At 46.2% G+C, this 21,675-nt stretch overlaps 1 protein-coding gene across 2 annotated transcripts in view; it reads left to right on the forward strand.

Annotated features, from left to right (window-relative positions):
* Positions 1–21,675, forward strand: part of KCNQ3 (potassium voltage-gated channel subfamily Q member 3) — a 291,957-nt gene that overhangs the window by 260,245 nt on the left and 10,037 nt on the right. For both annotated transcript variants that reach the window (XM_015474407.3, NM_174374.2), the window contains 5 exon segments: positions 1,000–1,110; positions 2,945–3,040; positions 4,428–4,522; positions 10,600–10,626; positions 21,263–21,465. In XM_015474407.3, the coding sequence (XP_015329893.1) occupies positions 1,000–1,110; positions 2,945–3,040; positions 4,428–4,522; positions 10,600–10,626; positions 21,263–21,465 (532 nt within the window).

Consider the following 21,675-nt stretch of genomic DNA (forward strand, 5'->3'; position numbering starts at 1 on the left):
TTAGCCAGGCTGGGCTGTGCAGACTCAGTGGCAGATGCAGACGTGTATACCCAGACCCTCAAGCACACCTAGAGACACATGGCCCCACCCTCATCGGGCATGTGGTATTAAAGCATTGTTTAAGCACTTTACATTTATAAACACATTTTAAGTGCAAATAACTCCTATTATTAGCTCTCTGGTGGTTCAAACAGTAAAGAATCCACCTGCAGTGCAGGAGACCGGGGTTCAATCCCTGGGTTGGGAAGATCCCCTGGAGAAGGGAATGGCTACCCACTCCAGTATTCTTGCCTGGAGAATTCCTTGGACAGAGGAGCCTGGCGGGCTACAGTCTATCGGATGGCAAGGAGTTGGACATGGCTGAGCTACTATAACACTTTCACTTTTTCAAATTCGAGAACCTGAGGCTTGAAGGGGTTGAGTCACTAATTCAAAGCTCTCTGAGCCAAGTTAGTGCTTAACCTGGGATTTGAGCTCAAGCATTTGAGTTCCAGAGGCCACACTCTTAACTACTCCTGTAGCCTGCCTTCTCTGTTCATAAGTAGACGTTTGCTGATAACCTACAAGTGTAAATTCACAGAGGAATATTCAACATACACCTGGACAGACACGGGCCCAGACATTAGACACGCACACCTATATACACAGTACACATAAATACATGCACAAGAGCACATACATTCAGAATCATGGCTATATACAAAGTCATGCATTTGCAAACATACACATGAATATATATGCACATATACATGTTTGCAATTCTTGAAGTACCTGTTGACTGATTGACTATAGGGAAGAAATCCTTAGCTTAGAAACAGATGTGGTCTCAAGGCTCCTATATAAGATTGCTGGTCATTAGCACCTTCTCTCCCACGGGAGTGCTATTCTAAATGGGACAGTGCCGCAGTCAGTACAAAGGCTTATGGGTAAAGCTCGGCTGATACATCACTGACCTCCTCCCCGCTGGGAAGCCCCGTGTCTAAACGCTTCTCTTTTCAGATCACACTGGCCACCATTGGCTACGGAGACAAGACGCCCAAAACGTGGGAAGGCCGTCTGATCGCAGCCACCTTTTCCTTAATCGGAGTCTCCTTTTTTGCCCTGCCAGCCGTGAGTGCTCTTACTGTTCTCCCTCGATGATGGGCAGGATCTGTCACTGCCTGGCCCCAGCTCAGCCATCCAGACTCATCTTCCACCTTCTCGTATCCTGATTTCCAGCCCCATCAACTCAATAGCTGTCCTGTCTCTGCCACAGGCTGTGTGGCTCTCTGTGCCAGGAGTGATCCCCCCAAACACCTACTCCTCTTTCAAGACTCAGTTTCCTTTAAAAAAAAAAAAATTATTGAACTATAGTTGATTTACAGTGTTGTGAACATCTGCTGTATAGCGAAGTGACATATCTACATATAGGCATTCTTTATTTAAAAGTTGGGGTATAATTGCTTTATAATGCTGCGTTACTTTCTGCTATACAGCTAAGTGAATTGGCCATATGTTTACATATATCCCCTCCTTCTTGGACCTCCCTCCCATCCCGCCCTTCTAGGTCATCACAGAGCACCAAGCTGAGCTCATATTGTTTTTTAAAGCATTCTTTTCTATTATGGCTTATCGCAGGATATTGGATATAGTTCCCTGTGTTATACAGGGACATGTTGTTTATCCTCCAGACGCAGTTCAATGCTGCCTTCTTTAGGCTGAGTTCAGCACTCCCTCCTCTGGGTATCGCTCTGTAAAAGCATTTCTGAGTCCACCTGGGATTTCAGATTCCAAATCTGCTTCCCCGGGAGAATGTGAGCCCCGTGGGGGTTTGATTATGTCTTTCACCCCATATTCCGTGCACATAGCGAGCCCTTTATATTTGTGAGTTCCCTTCTCTGCCCTGTCATCTTCTAGTTTGTGTAAAAAAATGCATTTCCCTCAAACTCTTGATCCCTGGTAGAATAACTTCCCCAAAGCCCAGTGCCCAACGGCGTCATAACAACAGTAATAATATACAGCATTGTTGAACTTGCTGTGAACTAGATTCACGCCACGTGCTTCCCCTACACTGTCTCATTTAATCTTTGTAAAAACATTTGGAGTTTGGTGTGCATTTCTCCCCATTTTCCAGATGAGGAGACAGGCTTCACTGGGTCAGTTAGGTTTCCATAGTCACAGGGCTATTGGGTTGTAGAGCCAGGCCTGCTCCTTCAAGCGTGGCTCTTAATCACAAAGCTTGCAAAGAACCTTCCGGTGTAACAACCCCTCTTCCTTGCCCTTCATCTCCCATCCTTTTGATACTGAGGCTCTTTGTCCATGGCAGCCCTCCCTTCGTCCATTGCAGCCATCCAGTGTTTTTTCCTAAGATGTTTGACCTTGGGAAGATGACCTTTCTGACTCTCAGTTTCTTTATCTATAAAAGATAAGGGGCTGTGGGCATGGGACATGGTCTCTCAACTTGAAAGGGGTGTGCCCCCCCACCCCACCCCCCTCACGTGAGAGTTTGACCTAGAAATCAAAACAGATCACAATTCGGAGAAATGCCAGCCAGAGTAAAAGTCTCACGTGACAATTCAAGCAACTGAAATATTTTTTAAATTCCACTAATATTAACTGGGAATCTGTTGCGCCTCCTACTCCTTACTAGGCAGTCCCTGTTACGTCATCTCATTTTTTCCTCACATAACTGTGAGGTGGGTGCTGCTATCTGACTTCCCTGTGGAAGAACCTGAGATGCAGCAGAGAAGAGGCTGGCCAGGGCCTCCCTGCTGGGAGTGGCAGAGTCGGGGATTGAACACTGACTTCCAGGCCCCACTTAACCCGGCCCCCACTACCTGGAAAACGAAGACGGGATCTTTTCTTCTCCCCTTCGCTCGGTGTCATCACTGGGGCCTGAGAGTCGGGGTGGGGCTCCAGGAGAGGCTTGGGGGAGCTGACCTCAGGGCCTGACCTCTCCCTTCAGGGCATCCTGGGGTCCGGGCTCGCGCTCAAGGTGCAGGAACAGCACCGCCAGAAGCACTTTGAGAAAAGGAGGAAGCCCGCTGCTGAGCTCATCCAGGTCTGTCTGCCTGGGGCTGAACTGGACGGGGGCCACGCATCTGGGCATGTGTCTGTGTGTGTCTATGTGTATGTGTGTGTGTCTGTGTCTGTCTATGTCTGTGTGTATGTGTGTGCATGTGTCTGTGTGTGTGTGTGTGTGCGTGCACGCACATCCGTATGATTCTAAAGGAGTGGGCATACCGTGATCTGGGATAGACCCAGGACCAAGCCTGCTTTCCACAACTCTGGGTATTGCTATGGTTTATCTCTATGACTAGTCACTCTGTGTGTCCTGAAAGTGACCATCCCATCACTCTCCCATCCAAGTTCTAAGCCAGTCAAAGACTAGACACAGGACTTAGACAGGCGCCCGCCCACCAGCTGCTTCACCCTTGACGGGTGAACTTGGCCTGGACTTGGGTCCACACTAGCTTTTCTCCCCTTCTATTCTCACCAGTCTTGAACGGGGAACCCACAAGGAAGAGTCAGCCTAGAGCACAGGTGCGTGGCCAATCCGCTGCAAGGAGATGTGGGCCCTTACCTCTGCTCGTGATAGAGAGCTGATAAGTCCAGAGAGGGAGAGATGCCCGCGTGTGCACAGTGCCGACCAGTTCACCGTTTACCCCCAGCCAGCAGACGGCCAGCGTGCGGGTGCGGTCTCCTGGGCTGGGAGCTGGGACAATAGTGAGAGATGACAGGAGGGGCAGAGTGCTCCCTCTTCTCCTTCAGAGAGAGTTCTTGCTTCGTGGTTTTACAGGCTGCTGGGAGCAGAGAGAACAGGAAGGGAGAGTGTTCTGGCTCTGGCTGGCTGCCTGGGACAGACCGTCCGCATGGCCTCCCATGACACTGCCTCCAGTTGTAGTGAGTGTCCCTGCGGGGCTGATGCAGGATGGTGCACGGTGTTATCTTGCAGCTTGTAGTTTCTAAGGCAGTTCTGGTCTCCAAGAGTCTGCCCTGTTATCCTCCCCGCCCCCAAACCATCACGGTATACAGAAGATCTAGTGCATTAGAATCAAAACCTTACCTGCCAGACTGTCTTTTGCACCCAGAAGTGGCACAAAAGACTGTTTGTCTTCCCACCTTCTTGAGAAATCTCAAGGAATCCTGCAACAGCAGGAATCCCTGCTCCTTTCAGGGCTCTTAAACCCAGATTCCCCTCTCCACGGTAATTCACTTCTCTACCCTACCCGCTACTACGTCGATTTTCTCCATCTGAGATGATAAGGTCAAGGAGGTTTTTCTTCCCATAGGAGCTACAAAAGGCCAAGAATCTGGCTTCCCTGGGTATGACCTCAGTGTGCACTGAACCCTGAGGTGTCCAGGGCTGACTGTTTCAAAGTTGTGGGATTCTGAGTGACCTTCTGGGTGACACCAGCTCATTCCCACCCCTCGTATCTCCTCCCCAGGCCGCCTGGAGGTACTATGCTACCAACCCCAACAGGATTGATCTCGTGGCGACGTGGAGGTTCTATGAATCAGTCGTCTCTTTTCCATTCTTCAGGCAAGTGGCCACTCAGCTGAACGCTCAGGGCATGACTCACCACCCTCTCCGTGGGTCTGTATGTGTGCTTGTGGCCTTCATGGTTCCTGGAAGACATCCTGGAGGGCGGTGGTTCTCAGTCTGGGCCTCATGTTAGACTCATTAGAGCTTAAAATATCCCAATGCCCAGACCATCCCCAGGCTGATTAAATCATAATCCCAAGGGGAGGAGGCAGGTACGGGGGTGCAGCCCAGTATTTTTTGAGGCTCCCCAGATGACCTCAGGATGTTGCCCAGGGTTTCCAGTGTGGAGTGGCTGAAAGAAGGTCCGGTCAATGTTGGAGCAGGGTCAGTGGCTGAGGAAGTGAGGAGTGGGTGCAATGGGCTACCCTGGCCATCCTGGAGGCCAGGATAGTCGTGCCTTTCACCCTCAGACCAGAAAAGGGCAGGGGAAGAAGCATCTGGGGGAGTCCTCTGGGGGCCCAGAGATGTTTTGTATTCTCAGAAGTGAGAAATTAAATGAGAGTCTTCAGGGAAAAAAAATTACATTCCATTTCCAATGGCCAGCGCCTATGAAAAGGGAAGGGAAATGAATATTTATGGACATCCAGTATGCTCCTGGAATACAAGTTGACATTGATTTAATACTCACAGGCACCCTGTGAAATAAGTCAGAGGTTCTCAGATGTTAAGATGGGTTATAATCAGTGGGGGATGTGGACATGCGGATCCTGCATCCTTCAGCGGTTTTGTGCTGTGTGCTTAGTCGCATCAGTCGTGTCTGACTCTTTGTGATCCCATGGACTGTAGCCCACCAGGCTCCTCTGTCCAAGGGATTTTCCTGGCAAGAATACTAGAGTGGGTTGCCACTTCCTCCTCCAGGGGGTCTCCCCAACCCAGGGATCGAACCCAGGTCTCCTGTGTCTCCCACATTGCAAGCAGATTTTTTTACCTCTGAGCCACCAGGGAAGCCCTCAACAAGTTTTAATGGCATTGGAATAGTTGAAGCCTCTCAAACAGGCATCCCTGGTGATTTTAACACAGGAGCCCTTGGAGACAGGCTGGGTGGTTGGTGTCACCAGGCTCCTTTTGCAAATGAGCCAACTGGAGCTTAGAAACTTTGGTCATTTTGGCCAATATCAGCCACATCTAGGTCCTCCAAGCCTGTGGTCACTACTTGGGTTTCTGAAACAGACTGCACCTTGCCAGGTTTTAGATCCTGAGCTCAGAGTTTTAAGTGTGTGAATGGAAGGCTGGACTGCTAGGACCCTTGAGCTGGTAGGAGAAGTAGAGGGACGCTCAGACTCATACCTGGAGTGGGAACCCCCATGCTCTGCAGCATGTTTCTGCCATACGTCTGGGTTCACAGACCATGACATGACCCAATGCTGGACTAGTGACTCCCTCCCACCTCCCTTTACTCTCATTATGGGACTTGTGACCAGTCTCTGAACTCGGCCTCAGTATTCCCTCCACCTCCATCACCAGATTGCGGTGAAGATTTAAGGACACTGAGGACATCGAGGTCTATTGACTCATTTCCCCAGCATAAAACCTTCCAGTGGGTAACCATGACAAAGAGAAGAGGATCCAAAACCTGACCGTGACCCACAGGGCCCCAGAACCTCAGGGCCGTGCTTCACTTCCCCAGCTCAGGGGCTATGGTGCTGTCCCAAGAGGGTCTAGTGGTACATGGCACCTTCTAGTCCAGGCATTCAGCCTAGCAGTATTTTTGAGCTTCTTGTATATGCTAAGGTTGGGCCAGACCATGAAGGTCACACATGACTCATGAAGGACTCTCACCTTGATCCGGAAAGGGAAGAGAAGCCACTGAAGGCAGAGAATGACATGATCAGATATGTGTTTCAGGAAAAAGACGAGAAGGGATGTGGAGGACGGATTGGACAGGCCCAGGATCAGGAGATCAGCTAACAAATGATTGCAGGATTCAAGGGAAGAGGAAATGAGGGCTTACAGGAAGGTAATAGCAGTAAGAAGAGAGAATGGAGGGAGGACCTGAAAGGGAATAAGCAGAGGCAAAGAAATTCAAGGAGTGATGAATTGTAGAGCTAAGGAGATGAGAGAAAACAAGATTCCATAGTGGAATGGTAGAGTTGGGTTTACTTTATCTTCTTACTTGTAATTAGATTTACTTACCCTGAAGATGGGCTTCCTAGGTGGCGCTAGTGGTACAGGACCTGCCTGCCAATGCAGGGGACAGAAAAGAGACAGATTTGATCCCTGGGCCGGGAAGGTCCCTTAAAGAAGGGCATGGCAACCTGCTCCAGTATTCTTGCCAGGAGAATCCCATGGACAGAGGAGCTTGGCAGGCCACAGTCCACGGGGCCACAAAGAGTCGGACACAACTTAGCATGCAGGTATGTGCCCTGAAGATGCTTTCTGTGATTCCTTCTGATTCTAGAATTCTATTCTGTGTGTGTATGAATTGGTCAGTCATGTCCAGCTCTTTGCGACTCCATGGACTGTAGCCCACCAGGCTCCTCTGTCCAGGGAATTCTCCAGGCAAGAATACTGGAGTATTCTTGGGTAGTATTCTGGGGTGGGTAGCCATTCCCTTCTCCAGGGGATCTTCCTGACCCAGGGATCAAATTTGAGTCTCCGACATTGCAGGCAGATTCCTATTGTAGCTATAATCATTTCGAGTTTGGGGTAGTATCAAAATTCCTTAGGAGAGCAAGAGTCTTAGAATGGGCCAGTCGCTTCTCCTGAAGAGAACAGATTGACCTTGAACTCCAAAACCAGAGCTTGTGAACCACACTGAATGCTGAATCAAGATGATTTCTGTTTGCTTTGCATCCCGTGGTCTTGGCAATAGGCCCATTCTTTTGGGTTGATTTATTATAAATAAGGCATTGTCCTAGCTGTCAGAGACTCGGAGGAATACTTTGTGCTGTAGACAGCTGCTGTGATATGGGAATGGCTTTTAGACTAGGAGGGAACATTTCTTTCTTTTTTTCAAGGACAAAAGTATAAAGCCACTAGAGAATTCACTTGGCAACCATTCTGAAACAAGGCAGTCCCTTGAGAAAAGAATGTTCCCCATATTCCAACCCATTCCATAGGTTTCACAGCAAAATAAAAAGTAGCTGATGGTACACTGGTATGTCTTCACCTGCTTCCTAAAGGTTTTTTATTTGATTTATTTTTAAAAAGACTTTATTGAAATAGACTTCATATACTACAAAAGGATTTCACATACCATAAAAGATACCCATTTAAAGTAACAGCTCGGTGGGTTTCAAAACATATTCACAAAGTTGGGTATTGGTCACCACAGTCTAATTCCTGGACATTTTCATTATCCCCCAAAAGAAACCCGGTGCCCTTTAGCAGTCACCCCTGGTTCCCTCTTTTACTGCAGCTCCTGTAACCACTCATTTATTTTCTCACTCTATTCTGCCTATTCTGGATATTTCATATAAAAAATAAAATCTTGGGACTTCTCTCGTGGTCCAGTGGCTAGATTCTGTGCTCCTAATACAGTGGGCCTGAGTTCGATCCCTGGTCAGGGAACTAGAACCCACATGCCATGGCCAAATAAATAAATATAATAAATAAATAAAATGTTATGATTTCTTTTACCTAGCATAATATTTTCAAGTTTCGTCTATGTTGTCTTGTGTATCAGAACTTTATTGCTTTTATGGAATAATATTTCACAATATTGACCCCATTTTATTTATCCATTCATCAGCTGATACACACTTGTGCTCTTTCTACTTTTGGGCTGTTATACCCCCATGAACATTCAAGTACCAGTTTGTGGATATGTGTTTTCAGTTCTGTTGGATGTATACCTAGGAGTGGAATAGCTAACTCTATATTGACTTTTTGAGAAGTCGTCAGACTGTTTTCCACGGTGGCTGCGTGATTTTGTGATCCTCCAAAAGATCTTGAAGGATGCAGTTATGTAGCCCATTTCTAAAAGTAGTGTCATATCCATTTCCAGCAAGTGTAGTTCTTTGTTACTTTGCAAGAATATGTGTGTATGTATACACACAAGTACATATTGATATGTGTATGTATATATTTGTATGTTTTGGGCTACCAGTGATGAATGATGGTATGCCTTTTTTGTTTTGTTTTTATGATTACTTAGAATTATATACTCATTACTTTTGAATTTCAAAGAACCTTAGAGACTTTGAAGTCCAACCCCAATTTTGGATAAGAAGAAACAGAAGCCTCCAGCTCAGGAACTTGCTCAAGGTCACACATGATGCTGGGCACAGGAGAGACCAAACCCAGGTCTTCTGATTTGCTGGCCTATGGAGACGGAGGCTTCCCAGGTGGTGCTAGGGGTAAAGAACCCGCCTGCCAGTGCAGGAGATGTAAGAGACTCTGGGTTCAATCTCTGGGTCAGGAAGATCCCCTGGAGGAGGGCATGGCAACCCACTCCAGTATTTTTACCTGGAGTATCCCATGGACAGAAGAGCCTGGAGGGCTACAGTCCATAGGGTCGCAAAGAGTCAGACACAACTGAAGCAACTTAGCCCAGATAATGGTAGACCTAGTAGAAATGAAGTGAAGTGAAGTCGCTCAGTCGTGTCTGACTCGTAGCGACCCCATGGACTGCAGCCTACCAAGCTCCTCCGTCCATGGGATTTTCTAGGCAGAAGTACTGGCGTGGGTTGCCATTTCCTTCTCCAGGGGATCTTCCCCATCCAGGGATGAAACCCGGGTCTCCTGCATTGTAGACAGATGCTTTACCGTCTGAGCCACCAGGGAAGTTCCAGTAGAAGTAGGTGGTGGGAGGCTAAGGTACAGGAAGAATCTGGGGAGTAGGAGGGGGGCAGAAAGTAAGTTACACATTCTCATGTACAAGCAGAGAAGTGGGCAGATGTTAAAAATCGGATGTTGTTTACCGTCAACAATAACGAAAAAATCCATGCACACTTATCAGTTCCCTAAAAGTGATATCAATAACAGAATTGTCTGTAGCTGCACTGCCCTACATGGTAACTACTTATCACAGGTGGCTGTCTAGTATCTATGGCTAGTGCAACCAAGAAACAGAATTTTTCATCTTCTTTCATTTTAATTTCAATGACCATCTGTGATTAGTGTCTGTCGTTGCAGCTCTGGAATCATTAGATAGACAAAAATGGAGATGAAACAAAGGCCCAAGAAACAGAAGTTGCCTGACCAAAAAGACTCAGTTAATTTACTGTATAAACAGAACTTGTTTTTTTATGAGCAGGGTCAAGATTATTGGAGTTCTTAGAAATGGAGAAGAAGGACAATATGCAGTACTCTTTCTCTAGGGCTGAATAACGTTAGACCCGTTTTCATAAGTGCTGTGTGCACGTGTGCACATGCTAAGTCGCTTCAGTCATGTCCAATTCTTTGAGACCCCATGGACCGTAGCCCGCCAGGCTTCTCTGCCCATGGAATTCTCCAGGCAAGGTACTGGAGTGTGTTGCCATGCCCTCCTCCAGGGGATCTTCCCAACCCAGGAATTGGTCTCTTAGGTCTCCTTCATTGGAGGCAGGTGCTTTACCACTAGCACCACCTGGGAAGCCCTTTATATGTACTATCTCATTTAATCCTTGGTTCCCTGATCTGTCCCCACCACCTAACAGGTCACCTAAACCCAGCACAAGGTGTGGCACAGAGTAGGTGCTCAGGAACCATTTTTGGATGAATAAATCAGTAGTCCCCATCCTTTTGGGCACCAGAGACAGGTTACGTGGAAGACAATTTTTCCCCAGACTGGGTGGTGGGGTGGGGGTGGTTTCAGAATGATTTAAGCACATTATATTTTTCGCGCACTTTATTTTTAATCTAATGCCACCACTCATTTGACAGGAGGTACCAGTCCGTGGGCCCGAGGATGGGGAACTCTGGAATAAATGAATGAATGGCTGAGAGGGATCTTGGAATTCAGAACCAGGCCCGTTAGGTTGCAGGAGAGGTCTAGGGTCTGCCTGGGGAACCCCAACTCATTCATGCGTCCCCCTCTATATGTGCCATTTTGCCTTGCTCCTGCATCTTCAGCAAAGGAAGCTTGCAAACAGATTTTGGGGAGAGGAGAAGCAGTTGCATGTAATTTATGCTTTATTTTCTTCTCCTCATAGGAAAGAACAGCTGGATCCAGCAGCCAGGTACGTTTGTGATCATGAATCCTCTTCTTCCCATCACTGTGTCGGGACAGAGGGTCCAGTTGTGTATGGCCTGGGGCCCCTGGGCAGTTGTGCTGGTCATGAGATAGAGTTCTGGGGTTCGCTGCAGTTGCTGGACACCATTTTCCTCTGCCAATTTCATGTAAATTTGCTCAAGAACAACTTAATTGTGATCATAGCGGTAGCCACCTTTTGGGTGTTTCTCCTCTGGGCAGTGCCTGGAGTCCTACATATGTGGTCTCACATGGTCCTCACGTCACCAGTGAAAAATCGACTCTCATGCTTTCATTTATGGGTTGAGGAGGTTGGGTGTTAGAGAGGTTGAGTTACGCACCTCCTGAGTCACACAGCTACTGAGTAGTAAGACCAAAATTCAAACTCAGGTCTGAATATTCAGACCACGTTATTTCCACTATAACTTGCTTCATTTGCTTCTTGGGCTCAAAAAGTGTGAAAGTGTTAGTCTTTCCGTCATGCCTGATTCTTTGTGACCCCATGGATTGTAGCCCTCGAGGCTCCTCTGTCCTGGAACTCTCCAGGAATGGAGTGGGTAGCCATTCCCTTCTCCAGGGGATCTTCCTGACCCAGGAATCGAACCTGAGTCCCCTTCATTGCATGCAGATTCTTTACTATCTGAGCCACCAGGGAAGCCCTCAAAAAGTAAATCACAACTGTAATTCACAATCCCCAGTAAACCATGCTCACCACAGGCTGCGGCAGAGACAGAGGGAGCTCAGCCGTCTTCTTTCTGGTTCCTTTTCAAAAACATGTCACAATATCAGAGGAGCTATGGCTCCTACTGGAAGTTATAAAGAAAGACCACCTCTTGGAAACAGTTGAACTGTTTGCATACATGTCATCCCTTGGTATCTGCAAGGGATTTATTCCAGGACCCCTCTGTGGATACCAAAATCCATGGATGCCCAAGTGCCTTGTATCAGAAGCCACAATATTTGCATATAATCTTTACGTGCAACCCACTCCAGTATTCTTGCCTAGAGAATCCCATGGACAGAGGAGCTTGGCGGGCTACAGTCCATGGGGTTGAAAAGAGTCGGATACAGCTGAGCAACTAACACTTTATATGAATCCTCCTGTGTACTTAAATCATCTCCAGATTAGTTAGTGCAAGCACTCTATCAATAGTAAAAACAATGTAAATGCTATGTAAAGAGTTGCCCAAGTGTGGCAAATTCAACTTTTGCACTTTGAAACTTTCTGGAATTTTTTCCCAAATGTTCTTGAGCCACACTTGGTTGAATCTGTGAATGCAGAACCTGCAGCTATGGAAAGCTGTATGGAATACAGCTATTCTGTATTTATAAAACAGAAATAATGATAAATGTAAATATGCATAGTATATTTTTAAAATATGTATTGAAACTGTTATTGTGGCAAACTACTTGTAAGGCCTCTCAGTCCATCTCCTGGACACCAGCTCAATCTCCAGAGCTGACAGAATTTGGGCAGAAGTGGTGGTAGCACCCCAGACCAACTTGTATGGGAGCCACTTGAGGACAGTGACCCTTGGGAATCTGGATCAAGTGGCCTTGAATGGGGCCCACGATGCCTCATCACACACATAATCCCACATGAAAGAAATGATTATAGACAGCGCCAGCTTGCTCACAGACACAGACACGGCTTGGACTCTGCCTCCTTCACGCAGGTTTTCAAATGGAAGGAGTATTTCTTGCCTGGAACCAGTCTGGACTGTAGTGGGTATTTGGGTGTAGAGGAGGGGGCTGGACAGCTGACAGAGTCAGGGTGCATTTGCTAGAGAACTTGCAGCCATTTTGTGTCTCAGAGGCAGAGCAGGAAGATAGCTCAGCGATCCTCTTCTAGATACTTTTTCAAGAGGACAGGCTCACCCCAAGTTCCAAAACTCACGAGCAACCAGGAGTTATACAACCTTAAGACTCTTCAACAGGGCTCCCTGCTCCCTCCCCTCTTGTGATCAACAGGGTTTCAGATCATGCAGGTGAATTACTCACTACAAGTGAATTATTCAATCTACCATTACTGCCTTTCCTATGCAGACACGAATAGAATTCAGCCAGACTGGAACATACGTGTGGAATATTGTTGCACCCTAGACTAGGAACTTCGGTTTATTTGGGGCTCAGATAGATGCTTTTTGCCACATTGCTGGGCATGCTTCTCCCATGATTGAAAATCTGAAATCATAATGCCATCTGTAGAAGGCCCGTCAAGTTCCAGGCCACTCCACTTTCATTGTCATCTAATTCCCAATTAAGACTTCTCGTTTTTATGAAAAAAGAGCACAGGCGAGATAAACTTTCGTTCACAGTTTTCCCCCCGCTTGGAGAGAAAACAAGGTATCAAAGCCGCAAAGATTTGGCACATGAATGATGACAGTTATTTATAGAACTGACAGTTGCCTTCTCTGCCTTTCTCAGGATAGCCCGTAGTGCCAGAGGCGCCTTCTAAAGGGGGGCCACTGCCCTTGTGTAGGGCCCCCTTCTCCCATGTCTAAAGATGGAAGGAAGAAATAATGAAAAAATAAGAGACAAAATAAAGATTTTAAGCCCTTGTAGGTGGAATTGACTTGCTCTATGCAGATTACAAGCCTGTGTTCATTGAGCTCACAACAAACAGAACAAAACAGATTGACCACTTCTTCAAAAGACTTTTCTCTTGCCTGCAATGCAACTGTACTCTTGGTTTATCCATCACTCATCTGAAATCTCCATCCATTCATCATCTGTCCATCTGTCCATTCCACCCATCTATCACTCACAATCCATCATGCATCTATCCATCATCTATCATCCATCAACCATCCATCATCCATCCATCCGTCCATCCATCCATCATCCATCCATCTGTTCACCCATCCATCTGCTTATTCAATGAATATTTATTAAGACCTCCTGTGTACCAGAAACCCTTTTAGGGAATATGGCTATAAACAAGAAAGACAAGGTCCCCAATTATTTACTTGACAGGGTGCCTCTCCGTTTTCCTGAAAGTGACATGTCCCAAACTCAACTTGTGTTCTTTTGTTTTTTTAATTTTTGTTAGTTTATCCAGGACACACATGCCCACCAAAGATGGCATGAGGAAGCTAGAGAATGTAGTCAAGTTGGTCCCAAGCAAAGCTGTTTACTAAGTACTGTTTGCCTTTGGTATTCTTTAACCTCATCTATTACGTTGTCTATCTTCAAGTTCTCTGTGGTATCACAGCTTCCATGACACCACATCCCCACGACCTCATCTTATTTTTGTACCCTTGATGGGAGGGGCAGGATTTGCATTTAAAAGTACCACTCCTAGGATTCTGTTTGTCTTTTGTTCATATGAACACTTTTGTGAGTTTTAATGTGCAAAAAAATGGACCCAGAGCTAAGCTTGAAAGTAGAGACAAAAGAGATTTTAATTGAATTGAAAATGAGAAAAATCTAGACTGGAGCAGAAAAGGACTCAACGCTGGAAGGAGTATATAAGGAGGAGAAATGGGAAGAGAGAGGATTCAGAACCTGGCTGGATGGTATAACCACTGAGAATTTTTCCCAATGGAGAGAGTCTAAATGACTTTTTAATTTTAATTTTTAAGTTTTCTTTAAAAAACATATACATGGTTCATAAGTCAAAGTATTGTAGAAGTAGGGACTTCCCTGCCAGTCCAGCAATTAAGACTCCATGCTTCCAATGGCTTCCCATGTAGCTCAGTTGATAAAGAATCCTCCCTCAATGTGGGAAACCCCAGTTCAATTCCTGGGTTGGGAAGATCCCCTGGAGAAGGGATAGGATACCCACTCCAGTATTCTTGGGCTTCCCTTGTGGCTCAGTTGGTGAAGAATCCGCCTGCAATGTGGGAGACCTGGGTTCGGTCCCTGGGTTAGGAAGATCCCCTGGAGAAGGGAAAGGCTACCCACTCCAGTATTCTGGCCTGGAGAATTCCATGGACTGTGTAGTCCATGGGGTCACAAAGAGTTGGACATGAGCGACCTTCACGTTGACTTCCAATGCATGGGACCTGGGTTCCATCCTTAGTTGGAGAACTAATATCCCACATGCCATGCAGCATGACCAAGATAAAATGAAATACACAGTTTAATAAATAATAATAATATAGAGGCAAACCATGAAATGTCTTAGTACAACTTCTGTCCCTCTCCACCCTATTCCACTGTCCACTCCCCATAAATAATTTCTTTTTCATTTTTAGGTATCTTTCCAGTGTTTCTTCAGCAAACACAAACCAAAATTTATATTTTTATATTCCAACTTCCAAAAGTACTTTAATAATGATACTCAATTTAAGTTATTTGAGCTGTGAGGCAGATCCTCACCATTTACTAAAATCCACTTCATGCCACAGTCTTGTATGAAGTGTGTGTGTGTGTGTGTGTGTATCAAGGAAAGGGACTGCCACAGTCCCTTAGATTTCTTCTCCAAACCTGTTTTGTCCCATTTGCTCAACTGAAAATAAATGGCGTCCCCATAAAAATAAACGGCGTCCCCACCCACCCGTTCTGTATACAGCCAGAAACTTTCTCTTTCCCTCACGGCCACACAGAACCCATGGAGGAAGACGGGCATGGCTCTTCTCCAAAATAAATGTCCGAGTTCTGGTCTCCTCTTGTTCCTCAGTGCAGTCTCCCTGGTCCAGACCACCAGCATCTCTTGCCTGGAAAACATAAGGCTTCTTCATTGCTCTTTCAGTTTTTCCTTACTCCCCTCCAATCCATTCTCCATGGAGAGGCCACTGTGTTTCCCTTTGCGGGGAAAAATGTGTTTTACTGTGGTAACACACACATAAAATTTGCCGTCTTAACCATTTTTAAATGTCCGTTTAGGAAGTATATTCACGTTGTCATGCAACCAGTCTCGGTACTTCTCAGTCTTACAAAACTGAGACTCTGTGCCCATTAAACACCTGCTCCTCATTTTTCCCTCCCTCTAGCCCCTGACAATCACCATTCTCTTATACTTTCTGGGTTTGACTTCTTTAGAATCCTCGTGTGAGTGAAATCATATAGTGTTTGTCCTTCTGTGATGGGTTTACTTCACTTGTGGCATAATGTCCTCAGGGGTCATCCATGCTGTAGCTGGCATCAGAGTTTCCTTCCTTTGAAGGCTCCAGTGAATGTCTATACTGCATTTTATTGACCCGTTTATCCATCCATGGACATTTGGGTGGTTCCCACCCTCTGGCTGTTGTGGATAATGCTGCTATGAACATGTATGTGTATATTTTTAATGTAAAGTTGATATACTCTTTCCTTCTTAAAACTCTTTTGGTGTCTCCAGGTAGGCTTAGAATGATAGAAATTCCTATTTTCTCTTTCTATTTTAGAATCTTATTTTCTTTTTTCTTTGGCTGCACCCTGTGACTTGCAAGATCTTAGTTCTCTGACCAGGTATCAAACCCACAGCCCTTGCAGTAGAAGGGCAGAGTCCCAACCACTGGACTACCAGAACTGTCCCCTGCAGTGGCTGATCTTGATGGCAGGCATCCTGTTTCTATCCTAAGTTCCCTCAGGGCTCACCATCTGGGGTGGCTCTAATGTAATGGTTTGATGGCTGCAGCATCCTTTGTTAACTGCTAGAGAAGGTAGCATTTTTTTTTCATTGATGCTGGTCAGGTTTCTAGCAATACATGTATCTGTTTGCCTGTCACGTGACTTCTTGACCTTATTGTAAGCTAACTGGAGGCCGAAAATCATACCTACTTTGGTCACTACTGTAACCTCAGCAAATTACCAAGAGTCTAGCATTTTCAAGGTGCAGAACACATTTTTGTTGGGTAAATAAATGACATGAGCTCTGTTTTACAGGTGAAGATAAAACCTGAATCAGAGTTAATGCCTTACCCAGGTTGAAATATTAACCACAGAGCAGCTATTTGAACTCAGTTCTCTTCCTCCAGAGGCAGCGCGCTTTCCACTCTACAGCAGCTCCTTTATCAGCTGAGGTTGGATGCATCTTGTTAATCAGAAGCTCCAGTGTTGTTTTTTCTTCCTTCCTTCAGTCAACATCATAATGATGCTGTAAGGGCTTGCTATGTGCCAGGCACTGTGTTAGGTGCTGGATAACTAGACAAAGGGCAGTTTCTGAACAAATAGCTTACCCTTTTCATGTCTTAATGGCAGCTCCATTGACTTTGGGTGGGATAAGCCTTTGTTGTGGGGGCTGCCCTGGGTGCATTATAGGAAGTTTAACAACATCCCTGGCCTTGACCCACTAGAAACCAGGAGCACCATCCCCCCAAGTTATGTCAATCAAATATGATTCCAGACTTCACCACGAGTCCCCTGGGGGCAAAATCACCGCTGGTTGAGAACCACTGCTACAGTGAGAGAGTCCCTCGTAAGGTGAAGATTTCATTATGATGGCCAAGTGCCGTGGTTGAGAAAAGCCTCAAAACAATGCACAGTGAATGATTATCTCATTGACCCAAAAGTGGAAGCCGGCCTGGGGACTGCTGCTTGGACCAGGTTTCCAGCAAAATCAGTTATTTGGATAAAAGATAGGATGAACGTTTTCCCAGGCACAGGTCACAGCTTGTGCTGAGGCTGGGAAGCATGAATAGGGGAATGCACAGAGTTTAACACAACTTAAATTCCGTGTAGTCAAAGCTATGGTTTCTCCAGTAGTCATGTGCAGATGTGCGAGTTGGACCATAAAGAGTGCTGGGCGCTGAAGAATTGGTGCTTTTGAACTGTGCTGCTGGAGAAGACTCTTGAAAGTCCCTTGGACAGAAAGGAGATCAAACCAGTCAATCCTAAAGGAAATCAACCCTGAAGACTCACTGGAAGAACTGATGCTGAAGCTGAAGCTCCAATAGTTTGGCCAACTGATGCAAAGAGCCTGGGTGCTGGGAAAGACCCTGATGCTGGGAAATATTGAAGGCAGGAGCAGAAGAGGATGACAGAGAATGAGATGGTTGGATGGCATCATCAAACTCAATGGACATGAGTTTGAGCAAGCTCTGGGAGATGGTGAAGGATAGGAAAGCCTGGTGTGCTGCAGTCCATGGGGTTGAAAACTGTCAGACATGACTTAGCAACTTAACAAAGAGTTCCCAGAGCAATAGCCCAGGGCAAGGACTGTATAATCTTGCCAGGAAAGAAAAACCTCCGTCTCTAGTCTGTATTTCCAGTTTTCCCAACTCATGTTTGGAAATTGTTTGTCGGCCCTTAACAAATCAGAGACCTTAGCTTTCCAAGGAAATCTGATGTCAGCTTCATGGAGAGCTTTTCTTGTAAGATCTGCAAGCCTTCAAATACAAGGCCTGAAATATGCACTAGAAATCCATACAGAGAAGGGCCGAGGTGGGTTTTGAGTTTCAGGGATGAACTTGGCCTTGCATTTGATTATCCTTTAGGGTCTTGGGTTTCAGGCAACACAATTAAAAGTAAGCTGATCACCCACTTTGCTGGAGGAAGAATTCCATAAGCCTCTTAGGTGTTATGGCTGTGAGTAACTCAGAGCTGAGATTTCTGACCTATGGCTAACGCATCTGGATTCGTAATACTATTGGAATTTGTCTCATAAACTGACCTCTGTGACCAATGGGGTATTAAGTGAACATGGCCAAAGCAACTCAGACTGTTAGAGATAGAAGTGAAGCATTTAAATGCCAGATAAGTGAATTCTCAGTACTCACAGAGACAGAACCAAGCAATCTCTTTCATTATCTAATAGTCAGCACCTACGCTGAGATTCAAATCAGGACAGAGTGATGGCCATTACTTTTGTCTCGCTTAGTTTTTCAGGAATTAAGCTCCTCATATATTGATACTTATCTCCTGCTGTGGTCAAACTCAGTGACGGTGGTGAATGTTTCAGACTACCATTAAGTACAGTAAAATTATATATATATACATATATCCTGAGAACTCACCTCAGTTCATTAAAAAAAAACCCACTATTTTTTTTTGTGGCTTAGGAAATATTATCCATCCTTTTTACACATGTCATTAGCCCCCTGCTGTTTCTGTGGGAAGAGGATTATTTACCGAGATAACGATGACAGCCAGCATTTATTGAAAGCATCTCTCGACCGTCCGCCTCCCAGACAGTCAGCTAAGCACTTTACGTGCATTCCCTCATTTAACCCTTACGCAACCGTGTGTAACGCGGGCTGATCCCCATTCTTGTGCACGAGGAAGCTGGGACCCAGACAGCATGAGTTCTGTGTCCTAGGTCACCTGTTTTTTCAAGACGTTTCCCCCCAGGTCAGTTTTGCCCCAAAGCCCCGAACATCAGGATGTACTGAGCAGGGGTGTGGGTGGGTTCAGAGATAAGCAGGCAGAATCCTTGCTTTTCCAGGGCTGCACAAGCCAGTGGGGCAGGCGGGCATGGGCATGTAGAGCCTTGACACTGTATTAAACCCAGAGACAAACACAGCCTGTCTCGGAAGCGTATGGGGAGTAGTTTCCAAGAAGGGACACTTGGGCAGTTTTAAAGGGCTGATGGGAATGAGGTCAGCTGAGAAGGGAAGAAAGAGCATGGCTGAGTGCACCAAGGCATGCAGGAGGGGACTTGGGGATGGGCAAGGGGTCTGATGCGGATGGAATAATGGATCTGCTTGGTATAGCAAAGACAGGTAGGCAGGGGCCAGGAAGCAGGGGGCCTGAGCAGTGACTGTCCTAACCTCCCTCTTCTTAGTTCATGGCTGGGAAAGCCTTCTGTGTGTCTTCAGCGATTTCCTGCCTTGTTCTGTATTTTTAGCCTCCGGATGCTGATTTCGTCTCCATTAGTCATAACCTAGTGCTGGTCAGGAAAGCCACTCTGAAAAATCTGGACCGGCTCAGGAAAGATGGAGCCATCTGAATTTATCCTGATGGGTGGGTTATTAATGTAACAGTGTTGTGGGACAGAGAACAGTCAGACAGAGTCAGGAGTAACAATGACTCATCCATATATTCATTCATTCTTTCATGAATCAAATATTTCTTAGTGCCTTCTCTGTGCCAAGCTGAAGGCAAGAAGCATCTTGGACAGTATCACGTGCAGTGGTCCCCAGATCTCTCCTAAGCAGGGTGTGGTTAGGCTCACTTAACCATGAGAACCAGGTGTTCAGAGAGCACAGGGCACCCGCTCAACAAGAGATGTTCCCACCTCTGCAGTCCCAAGGCCAGGACCACCTCACTACACCAAGCTGCAAAGATGGCAGCAGCTTCTGGTGTGAGGCACGTGACTGTCATAACCAGACATCAACGTTAGAAATACTCAGTTATCTCAGGCTGATGAAAAGCTGATTTGACAACCCACATTCATATTCATTCGTTCACTCACTTCTCCCACAAGTACACACACACTTGCTGGGTGCCAAGTCCCGTGCGGGTGATGAGGAGAAAGAAGCTGAACTGAGTGTATCGATGTGTGACACACACTAGGGCTCTTTCTGGTCTGTGCTGCACCAAAGGACATCATTCCTGTGTCCACTCGGGTGAGAGGCAGAGGTTAAGAAACGGAAGGAGAAATTGCTGTTTATAGGGCACCTGTGTGCTGGGCTCTATGCCAAATCCTTGACAAACAGCATCCCATAGCAACCACGTCAGGTGGGACATGCTTATCCCTATTTTAAAGATGAGGTAATTGAGGTTTGAGAAGGTCACAGATTTGCCCAAGGACACGGAGATGGTTTTTGCACCAGGACAACTTTCTATTGGATTTATTGGCTTTTTTCTTGTGCCTAGAAGACTTTCAGCTGTATGCTGAAGTTCCCTGACCCTTTCTCAGAATAATAACTTTGAATTTACAACTAAAATGCAGACAGTTACAAAAGAAGCTGATTATGTTGAAATGTAATTATCAAAATAAACTTTTGAGATGCAGTCAATACGTGTGTTTCTTTGTGATGAATCTAATGATGTGATATCGTGGCACGTAGAATAATTCTGTAATTTTGATGCAGTGATGAGCATAGCAATACGTGAAGGTAATAGGATATAAGATGATCTGTAATTTCTTATAGAAAGTCACAGGATACGGCTGGGGCATTGTGGGTATTACTGGGGTTCATTCATACATTCATAATTGAAAGACATGCTAAACTTCGGTTTGAGATTCGTGAATGAAAATCTAATTAGTAAATTTAAAATGCAGTGCTTTTCCCATCCAAGCTCATGGACCCCACCCCCCAAAAAGCTCTGTCCATGGTGAGGGGGAGGTGTCTGTGGACACCAGGTTAGGGTACCTGCTTTGTGTCATTTACGTCATTCAGTTCTGTTTAAGGAACACTTGATAAGGCTTAGCCTCTGTGGGTCACCATCTGGGCACCATGGAGTGGTACCGAGGAAGTTGCTGATGCAGAGGAGGTGGGAGTGGAGGAGGACCAAAGCTTTGCTGCCTGCTACCAGGAGCTGGCGTTTTATATCCTGGATCTCATTTAAGCTGCACTTAAGCATATGAGGAAACAAATTCAGAGAAACACACCAGAGATGTACTAGCTAGTCAGTTGCCGAGCTATCATCTGAAGCAAGCCGTGTCCCTTTCCAAGCAGCTCAGTCAGATTGAGCATCGGAGGCGCAGGTCCTATTCCCGCGCGGAGGAGGATGTATACGTCTTGATGGAGAGGGACGGGAGATTACGAAAGCCTGCACTCAAGGAGGAAAATTGTTCACTTTTGCTTATTTTGTAGCCAAAAGCTGGGTCTCTTGGATCGGGTTCGCCTTTCTAATCCTCGTGGTAGCAATACTAAAGGAAAGCTATTTACCCCTCTGAATGTAGATGCCATAGAAGAAAGTCCTTCTAAAGAACCAAAGCCTGTTGGCTCAAACAATAAAGAGCGTTTCCGCACCGCCTTCCGCATGAAAGCATACGCTTTCTGGCAGAGCTCTGAAGGTAACCCCTTCCTCTTCCTAACCCTGTGTCCTCCACGTCTTCCCCCTCCGTACCCTGCGGAAGAATCCTGCAGTCTACATAATAGCCGGCTCCTGCTGCCCTGAACCAGCTTCTGGCTTGTTTTATTCTCGGCCCCGGGGCTGTGATAGGTTCCTGCCCTCACCCTGGGCGCAGAGGGCCCACGTTAGCTGTCCCTCCGGGCCGGGGTCA

Source organism: Bos taurus, chromosome 14 (assembly GCF_002263795.3).
Source record: "Bos taurus isolate L1 Dominette 01449 registration number 42190680 breed Hereford chromosome 14, ARS-UCD2.0, whole genome shotgun sequence".
Lineage (NCBI taxonomy): Eukaryota > Metazoa > Chordata > Mammalia > Artiodactyla > Bovidae > Bos > Bos taurus.